Source organism: Chiloscyllium plagiosum, unplaced genomic scaffold, assembly GCF_037043375.1.
Source record: "Chiloscyllium plagiosum isolate Xiang-an unplaced genomic scaffold, Cpla_swu_hap1 HiC_scaffold_9, whole genome shotgun sequence".
In the NCBI taxonomy this organism is placed as follows: Eukaryota; Metazoa; Chordata; class Chondrichthyes; order Orectolobiformes; family Hemiscylliidae; genus Chiloscyllium; species Chiloscyllium plagiosum.
This window is the reverse complement of record NW_028270147.1, coordinates 24,077,403-24,087,881: the sequence shown is the minus strand read 5'-3', so window position 1 is coordinate 24,087,881 and position 10,479 is coordinate 24,077,403. Positions and strand designations below refer to the sequence as shown.

The 10,479-nt window shown below is 40.9% G+C and overlaps 1 protein-coding gene across 3 annotated transcripts in view; it reads right to left on the bottom strand.

The window, feature by feature from the left end:
- tlcd4a (TLC domain containing 4a) overlaps positions 1–10,479 on the bottom strand; it is a 59,933-nt gene that overhangs the window by 25,309 nt on the left and 24,145 nt on the right. For all 3 annotated transcript variants that reach the window (XR_015758115.1, XM_043698861.2, XM_043698862.2), the window contains one exon: positions 8,046–8,140. Coding sequence is in view for 2 of the 3 variants with exons in the window: in XM_043698861.2 (XP_043554796.2) it covers positions 8,046–8,140 (95 nt within the window). In the remaining variant the exon portion in view is untranslated. The remainder of the gene's footprint in view (positions 1–8,045; positions 8,141–10,479) is intronic.

Here is a 10,479-nt window from a genome sequence, read left to right as displayed (position 1 = left end):
AACAAACTTTTGAGGACAGTAGGTGACAAGTAACTTGTAAAAGGCCTGTCTATAAATGACACACATTTTCACAACTGAAATCTATTGGCTCAGTTGTGTCACTGAAAAGTAGAAATTATTTCTGTTACAGTGTAACTGCAGTGCAAAGTATCACAGTGTGCATATTTTGGATGGATAACTTAAAACAAGTTCACATTTGCTTACTACAGACGTACTGCAAGTCTGTAGTGTCAAATGAATGACCAGTATTCAAAAATCAGAATTAGATAACACTTCATGCTGAATTAAGACTTGCCATAATTGGCCACTACTCAAATTTATTAGCTTGGAATCAATTTAGAACAGTATTTGGTTAGGCACAAAATGATACAGCAATGTATACATACATCAAAAATCAAACACATCAGTAATATGTTGATTAATGAAAAAGCTTTTAAGTGAATCTTTTATACTGGCAGACTTCATCTGGCACTTCTCTACAAACAAATAGCCTATCCTATTTTCAGATATTCTTTTACAAGGATCACAAATAAAATAATGAATGGGACAAAACAAAACTCGTACAGTGAGACTCCCATTCACTTGATGGTTAAATACACCAATGTGGTACAGTATTTCAGCCAATTGCAGAGTTAGCTAGTTTCTACCAGTACACTGACAAGAATTAACATAAATAGCTCTGGAAACAGAAGGAGCAGAAATTCTAAATCTGTTCACTGACCCCTGCAAGTGCACACAGATGAAGATCGGTTCCCTATCACTGAACAACGTTTAGTCTAAATAGTTCAGGCTCACTCAGACATGGCCCAACATTGAATTCCATCTCATGCAGATCTATGCTTCAATATGGATCATTAAATCTCAGGAAAGGGGAGTTGCAAGGGAATAGAAATGAGAAATAGATTCAAATCACAAATTAAGAACACTCTTATTTTAGTCAACGTGTTGCTGGTAGCAAAATTGAACCCTCAGATGAAACACAAAAATACATGCAAAATCGAAGACACAAATGCAGCAACATGCACAGTTACAATAGGTAAAGATAGAGAAGAAGATAGTTAACTTACATCCCACTTACAATTAAACACTGCATGCAAAATTACAAAAATAGTGAGATAAATCAGCTAACCCAGTGATGCTAGTCTCAAAAAATCTTTGGACCAAGGGTGAACAGCAAGAGACAAGTCTAAAGCCATTGCAAATTCACTAACTTTAATATAGTGAGACATTTTAAAATACTGAACTACCAATACAAAGTCTTGTAGAATAAAATTATTTAAAAATGCATTATTCATAATGCACTAAAGATAAGTTAGTTTGAAGGAAATTCCATAGATTTTGCATGGAAAAGCAAGAACAGCAGTAAATCATTAAAAGTAGTCATTAATAGCATTGAGAGTACAATTTTTATTTATATTAATTCTTACACAAAATGTACTTCCTACATTCTTCTATCCAATTTTCCCCTCAGACTTTTCTCTCACTTTGAGTGGCCTAACCTACATTTTAAAATTCCATCATCATTTAGTCGCTGTGTACATCTTCCCTGCTTCTTGGGATATCTGTCTGTTATTTTTCAGTTTATGCTCCCACTTCTAACTACCATCTATAATGTAAAGGGAAGGAGAAACCACACCAATTTCTTTTTCCTTGTTTCAAATTGCAACTTTTCAATGGACAAAAATTATTACCGTACATCTCTTATGTATTTTTGCAGTGTTTCTAAATCTTGAAATGATGGAATAATAAACATTAATAATTGTGTCCACTTCTATATTTGTGTTCTAAACTCCCTTCTTTATGCAAACTAGATTCATACATTCATCTCTCAGAAGGCCATGATTCTGTTATTGGTAAAGGGAGATTGTTTTAAGACAAAACAATGAGAAAATGGTGCGGAGGAGAAAGTAAACTTTCTTCAGCCAAAATGTATGAACAACAGAAACGCAGAGCATTTCTTAAAATGTTGAGAGATTGGGCAGTGTCAATATACAAAGGGACCTTTGTGTCCTTGTTCATTCATCACTGAAATCAAAGAGGATTGAGGAGGGCAGAGCAGTGGACGTGATCTATATGGACTTCTGTAAAGCATTCGACAAGGTTCCTCATGGTAGATTGGTTAGCAAGGTTAGATTACATGGAATACAGGGAGAACTAGCTATTTGGATACAGAACTGGTTCAAAGGTAGAAGACAGAGGGTGGTGGTGGAGGGTTGCTTTTCACACTGGAGGCCTGTTACCAGTGGTGTTCCACAAGAATTGGTGCTGGGTTCACTGCTTTTGTCATTTATATTAATGATTTGAATGTGAAAATAAGAGGTATGGTTAGTAAGTGGACAGCAAAGAAAATTACCTGAGAGTGCAATAGATCTTAATCAGATGGGCCATGGGCATTTTGGAAAAGACAAATTAGGGCAGGACTTATACACTTAAATAATAAAGTCCAGGGAAGTGTTGTTGAATGAAGAGACCTTGGAGTGCAGGTTCAGAGTTTCTTGAAAGTGGAGTTAGATGTGGATAGGATAGTGAAGAAAGTGTTTGGTGTGCTTACCTTTATTGGTCAGTGCATTGAGTATAGGAGTTGGGAGGTCATGTTGCAGCTGCACAGGACATTGGTTTAGCCACTTTTGGAGTATTGCATGCAATTCTGGTCTCTCTGCTGCAGGAAGGATGTTCTGAAACTTGAAAGGGTTTACAAACGATTTACAAGGAGGTGTTGCCAGGATTAGAGGGTTTAAGCTATAGGAAGAGGCTGAATAGGTGGTGGCGAATTTCCCTGAAGCATCGAAGGTTGAGGGGTGACCTTATGAGGTTTATAAAATCATGAGGGGCATAGATAGGATAAATAGATAAAGTCTTTTCCCTGAGGTGGGGGGGGGGGGGGGGTGTCCAGAACTAGAGGGCATAGGTTTAAGATGAGAGGGGAAAGATATAAAAGAGATCTAAGGTGCAACTTTTTCACTTAGAGGGTGGTACATGTATGGAATGATCTGCCAGAGGAAGTGGTGGAGGCTGGTACAATTACAACATTCAAAAGGCATCTGGATGGGTATATGAATAGGAAAGGTTGAGAGAGCTCTGGGCCAAATACTGGCAAATGGGACTAGATTTGTATAGGATATCTGTCCCAAATACTGGCAAATGGGACTAGATTTGAATAGGATATCTGGTCAGCATGGATGTGTTGGACCAAAGGGTCTGCATATCTCTCAAGCTCAACTCAAACTCAAGGAGGAGGATGCAGGACAGATCTTTCTAATGTCTTGGGGGCCGGGGGGGAGACTTCATCTCTCAAAGCAAATGGGGGACAAGAGTCTGAGAATGAATGGTTGCCCTACACGGTCTGAAAATAAGAACTGTTTCATTCAGGTGAGGAATCTTTAGAAATCTCTTCACAGAGATCTGTGGAGACTCAGTCATGCATTCAAGACAGAAATCGGTAGATCAGTAGATCACCGCAGGCGGCACTGTGGCACTGTGGTTAGCACTGCTGCCAGGGATCACGGTTCAAATCCCGCCTCAGGCAACTGTCTGTGTGGAGTTTGCATATTCTCCCCGTGTCTACGTGCGTTTCCTCCGGGTGCTCCAGTTTCCTCCCACGATCCATAATGTGCAGGTTAGGTGATTGGCCATACTAAATAGCCCATAGTGTTAGGTGAAGGGGTAAATGTAGGGGAATGGGCCTGGGTGGGTTGCTCTTCGGAGCGTCGGTGTGGACTTGTTGGGCCGAAGGGCCTGTTTCCACACTGTAAGTAAGTAATCTAATTTCTAGATACACAAAATCAAGGGGCGCAGGGATGGTACAGGAAAGTGACAATGAGGTGCAAGTTTAGTCATGATCTAGATGAAATGCACAGGAGGCCTGAATGGATTAGAGACCCACACTTTCTCCTGTTTCCTATGTTCACCAGAGACCAAGGTCACAGGGCTTAGAATGAGGCTGGAAGATTTGTCTTCATTTGGCCAGAGCGAACAAACACCAGAATATTCACCATGGATGTCCATGATTGGGAAGCCAAGTACTTTAGCACAAAAGACAAGGCCAAAAAGGTTTGGCCCATGGGAATAGGCTGGGAGTGAAGATTTTGTTTTGAGTGGTGGAGGTGGCTAGTTGTTTTCCACCTGCATGATTCAGTCAGGGCAGAGAAAGTGGAGGACAGCCTTCCCACTCAAAGGCTGATAGAGACCTTTAAGCAGCCCATTTCCCATTCCCATTAGCATGCTCCGTTGGTCCCCACTGAGCTCACGATGGGAGCTGCTGCTGGAATTGAAGAGTCGACCGTCCTCCATCCATCTGGTAGCATTAGGCTGTCGGATCTCCATCATTAAAGGGACCAAAACCTTGATGCCAGGCAGTTACTTCCCCTATTAGTATAAAATCACACACATGCTCGTGGAAAAGGTCATGGGAGGATTACCCCAGATATCCAGGCTGCCATCAGGGCCTCACCGCTGATTTTATTTGTAGTCTATGAACTGTATCACAGCGACATTTGTCAACAGCTGAAGGACATGAGGAGATGGTAATGCGTGAGTCGTTTTCTTGCCCATGCTTCACCAAAATGCTTAAAATTCAGAGGACCGAACATCCCAGGTTCATTCTTATAAAACAAACAGCCTTATCTATGCTTTTGGTAGCTAGATCCTGCCAGTGGAACAGTGGGTGGCACAGTGGCTCAGTGGTTAGCACTGCTCCCTTACAGGTTCAATTCCAGCCTTGAGTGACTGTCTGTGTGGAGTTTGCACATTCTCCCAGTGTCTACACGGGTACTCCAGTTTCCTCCCACAGTTCAAGGATGGGCAGGTTAGGTGGACTAGCCATGCAAAATTGCTCATATGTGTCCAGAAATATGGAGACTAGGTGGGTTAACCATGGTAAATGCAGTGTTATGGGGACAGTGTGGAAGAGGTGAGTCTGGGTGGGGTGCTCTTTAGAAGGTTGGTACAGGCTCAATGGGAAAAATGGCCTCTTTCTTCACTGTAGAGTGAACTTGGGGTGGAAAGGTCTGGAACATCGGCTGATACAGCTGAATAAGCATGATTGTGTCAGGTCTTTATTTGATTATACTGTAACATAGTTATGTCAACTAGGTGCTTTCAGGCTCAGCTGGGTTGGACATGTCTTTGTCATGCCTGAATATGGGTCTTCAATCTAAAGCATAGGGTAATCTAATTCAAAAACTACATGTCAACACCAACACATTACACCACAATATAATAAAACAAAGAATTGTGGATGCTGAAGATCTGAAATAAAAACAAATTGCTGGAGAAACTCAGCAGATCTGGTAGCATCTGTGAGCAGAAAGCAAAGATACCCATTTCAAGTCCAGCGACTCTTGTTCAGAGCTGCACCACAAGCTTGTTAGTGTTTTCCTTTGGTGTAATAAGAGGTCAGCCATCTTGGAAACATTCACTCGTGCCTCTCCCCACAGATTCTGCCTGGCCTGCTGACCACTTCCTGCATTCCTGCAGTATATTACTAAAGGATAATCAAATCCTGTCAGATGCTCAGGAATTACTTTTATAAGAATATTGTGTGTTAATACTGTGGAATGCTAGTGTCAAATAGGAAACGCAATTAACAATATTAATGAAATGACTAAAAATTTTGCATTTCTGTTGCACTTGTTTTACAACTACCAGATGTCCCAAAGTGCTTTTCAACCAACTATAGGGCCTTTGAGTCATAGAGAAGTACAGCATGGAAACAGACCCTTTGGTCCAACTCGTCCATGCCGACTAGATATCCTAATCTAATTGAGTACCATTTGCCAGCACTTAGCCCATATTGCTTTAAATCCTTCCTATTCATATACTAATCCAGATGCCTCTTACATGCTGCAATTGTACCAGCACTACCCTCTGCATGAAAAAGTTGCTCTTCGGTCTCTTTTATATCTTTCCCTGCCCACTCTAAACCTATGTCCGCTAGTTCTGGACTCCCCCGTCCCAGGGAAAAAATCTTGCCTACTAACCCTATCCATGCCCCTCATGATTTTATAAACCTCTATAACGTCACTCTCAGCCTCCAATGCTCCAGGGAAAACAGCCCTAGTCTATTCAACCTCTCCCTGTAGCTCAAATTCTCCAACCCTGGCAACATTCTTGTAAATCTTTTCTGAACCCTTTCAAGTTTCACAACACCCTTCTGATAGGAAGGAGACCAGAATTGCATGCAATATTCCAAAAGTGGCTTAACCAACATCCTGTACAGCCACAACATGATCTCCCAACTCAATATTCTGACCAATAAAGGAAAGCATACCAAATGCCTTCTTCACTATCTTATCTAGCTGCGACTCCACTTTCAAGGAACTATGAACTTTATGAAGTCTGGTCACTGCTGTAGGAAGAGCAGCAGCCAATTTGTGCAAATACCCTCAAAACACAACATGGTAACAACCATATAAATTTGTTACTTTCTGCGATAGTGATTGAAGAATAAATGTTGGTCAGGATGCTGGTGATAACTCTGGAAATGGAACAAAGGGAGACCTTGGTTTCAGAAGCCTCATCTGAAAGAAAGAACCTTGACCAGTGTAGAGCATGTCCAGAGTACTGTGCTGGAGGTCAAAACGTTTGATGCTGATAATCTGAAATGGGCCTTGAACCTTGCGAATCAATGGGGAGAGTATTACACAGTGCACCGTAAATCTTTGACCTGTGGATTGTCCTCACTTCACATCAGTGAAAACATTCCTGAAGATCACGGCTCTCAGAGAAAAGGTTTTGAATTAAGAGTTTAAGTTGAGGCCCTTACTTAGCAGAGAGAAAAGATTATACCTGCACCCGGTAAGTTGAAAGGTAGTCCTTGAATTTAACATTCAAATGTAAGAATTTAGTCACTCAAATAACACAAAATAAAAACCTGCTTGAGAGAGAAATGCAACGCTCATAACTTCCAGTACATTCTGCAGTGGACTCTCTGACTGTGAACCAGAGGGGGGGATTTTTTGGAATCTGGATCCTTCATTCATCAGGCTGCTGGCTGAGGCTGTCACTTGTTCCTGGCGAGGGGAGAGGGAGGAGGTGTCACAGGTCTGTCAAGCTATGTAGCGTCATCATGTCACAGGCCATGGGACTAGGAGCTGCTGAGCTTGGAAGTGACTGGCACCCTGCAGTCGGTTCTCATGCAGGGACTTACCCTGTGTCCATGAGGTGTTGATGTTATGTTAATAATCAGGTGGCAGCTCCATAAGATAGTATGCACTCCAGTGGGTGGAAAGGTTCCTACTGCAGATCACAGGCAGTGGTATGACACTTGCAAAAAGGCCACAAGTGGCAGATATTGGAGATCTGGCAAATTCGCATCGATCAGGTCAAACACTGATGTTCTGCTGTGAACAACTTGATAACCAGTCTCAATGCTCAGTAAAATTTCTCATTCTAATAATTTACCAATGTTAAAGTGAAACAATGCTAAAACTGGGCAACTTTAAAATGCAGAGTACCTATATATTACCAATAAGTGATAGCAAATGGCAGTCCAGTTCAGTGGTTCAGAAATGATAATGTTTTTAAAAATCTGATTGACTTTTGATTCTAAAGATTTTATTAAACATTTACAACTTTAAATTTCAATCAAATAGCTCAATTGTTAGTCCAGGGGAGAAAGTAGAAATGCACAGGTGGAACTAATAAATTGTCCAGACTATTTCATCACACAAAAGGGGTGTATAATACTTTTTCACAATGGCCATAAGTTGGCTTTTGACATTTCCTATAAGAAATATCATTACCTGTGAAATGCTTTGGGATGTTTAGGACATCTGATAGATAAATGCAAGTTCCTTTTTTGCAGTAAACCAGAGGGTAAAGTACATAGGTAGCTTAAAGAAAATTCAATTCCCATGATGGTAATCTTTACAAAGTCACTAGCACAACAATTCAGAAAGTACTTAAACTCAATTCAGTGGTTGGCCACAAAATTAATTCAATCACTGTAACAATTGGTTATTGCTGGCTAAAGCAAAGGTCTGTCGCTGTTTTCCCTTGGTCCTTTCTTGCCCACAAATATTGCTATTGTCTAATACGGCACTCACCAGTACATAGTAGTAAGCATATAGCGCTGTTGAATGGTGGATAATAAAATATATGTCTCCAATTGCTTCCCAATACCATAAAATAAGTAGGAAATCTAGAAAAACAACATAAAACCAAAATTAGAAAGAGATTAGATGTGGTCCAGAGGCTTATTCAGTTGCTCAAACAAATTTACAGCAGCTTTTAAAACAGATTTATTGCAAACAGTTGACCACACAATAAACCATAAAGTGTAGGAGCATAAGTACAGTTCGTTCTGCTATAACTCGCATTTCATTAGCGCGAATTCACCGTAACACGATGATGAATTGCCGACATTATTTCTAAAGTGCAAACTTTTAAAACATGTTTGGCTCCAACACAATTATATTGCCAACAGTTTAAGCACTGTTTCTAAATTGTGATTTTTCTATAATGCAGAGTTGCACAAGAACACAACCACTGCATGATAGAAGAGCTACCTGCCGATCGTTTGACCTATCAAATCTGCTCCACCATTCAATGGGATCATAGCTGATTGGATAAACCTCAACTCCACATTCCTGCTTTCCTCCATCATCCTTACTAATCAAAAATCTGTTCATCTTAGTCTTGAATTACATTCAACTGTTTTAAGGCCTCAATTATTTAATATCTATATTTGAGAGGTAATCAATCCAAATTTGCTGAATATACAAAAATAGGTGGGATGACACATTATGATAAGGACATGAGGAGTCTGTAAGGAGATAGGATAAGTGAGTGAGTGGGCAAAAACTTCGCAGTTGGGAGTTTAATATAGGCAAGTGAAAGATCATGCTATTTGGTAGGACGAATCAAAACAAAAGAGAAGATTCAAATTAAAATAGAGAGAGACTCCACACACAAAAAAAGAGCAGTATGGATGTTAACATAAAACAGAGACTCAGCAGCTCTAGCAGTATCTGTGAAAAAAAAGCAGAGTTAATGTTCTGAGTCCACTAACCCTTCTGCACAACTGGAATCTGAATATTCTTGTATGTGAAACAAAAACGAATTGCATGCAGGTGAAACAAGTAATTAAAGGCAAAAGTGTTCAGGGCTGGAGTTTAAAAATACTGGAAGGAAGTCTTGGTGATGCTGCCTTGGAGTACTGTATACAGGTTTGGTATTTAAGAAAGGATATACTGGCATTGGAAGCAGTTCCAAAGAGATTCACTGGGTTGATGCCTGGGATAACAGGGGTGACTTACCATGAATGACGAAACAGATCAGGCCTTCATTCATTAGAATTTCGAAGAATTGTCGCATTGAAACATGTGAGATGCAGAAGGAGCTTGATAGGGTAGATGTTGAGAAGATGTTTCCACTAGTGGAGGAATTGTGAACTAGGTACACTCACTTGAAGCAGAGATGCAAAGGATTTCCTTCTCCAAGCGATTCAGTATTCTGTATGTTTCAATTAGATTCCCTCTCCCCCTACCTCATTCTTCTAAACTCCATCAAGTATAGACCCAGAGTCCTTAAATATTCCTCAAATGTTAAGCTCTTCATTCCTGGGACCATCCTCGTGAACCTCCTCTGAACACGCTCCAAGACCAGTGCATTCTTCCTGAGATACGGAACCTTAAACTCACGCAATGAGGTCTGACCAGAGCCTTCTTGAGCCTCAGAAGTACATCCCTGCTTTTATATTCAAGTCATCTCAAAATAAATGCCATCACTGCATTTGCCTTTCCAACTACTGACTCAATTTGCAGGTTTATCTTGAGAGAATCCTGAACTAGGACTCCCAAGTCTATTTGCTCTTCAGACTTCTGAATTTTCTCCCCATTTTGAAAATAGTCCATGCCTCTATTCTTCCTACCAAAGTGCATGACCTCACACTTTCTCACATTGTACTCCATCTGCCATTTCTTTGCACACTCCCCTAACCTGTCCAATACATTGAATTTGCCCAAGCACCTTTGTTAAACTTCTTGAAAATGGCAGTTATCACACCTATCCCAAAACAATGCCTTAAACACTGTCTAACGAAGAGAATGTCACTGAATAATACCATTTAGACACTTCGAGTTAAGTACTATATGATTAGATTACATTACAGTGTGGAAACAGGCCCATTCGGCCCAACAAGTCCACACCGACCCGCCGAAGTGCAACCCACCCATACCCCTACATTTACCCCTTACCTAACACTACGTGCAATTTAGCATGGCCAATTCACCTGACCTGTACATCTTTGGACTGTGGGAGGAAACCGGAGCACCCGGAGACACGGGGAGAACGTGCAAACTCCACACAGTCAGTCGCCTGAGGCGGGATTTGAACCCAGGTCTCTGGCGCTGTGAGGCAGCAGTGCTAACCACTGTGCCACCGTGCCGCCTATATGGGCTACCAAAGCATGTTTAAACAACAGTGCACATCCACACTTCAACAACATTGGCAGAAAGGATATTTGCCCAGTCATGACAA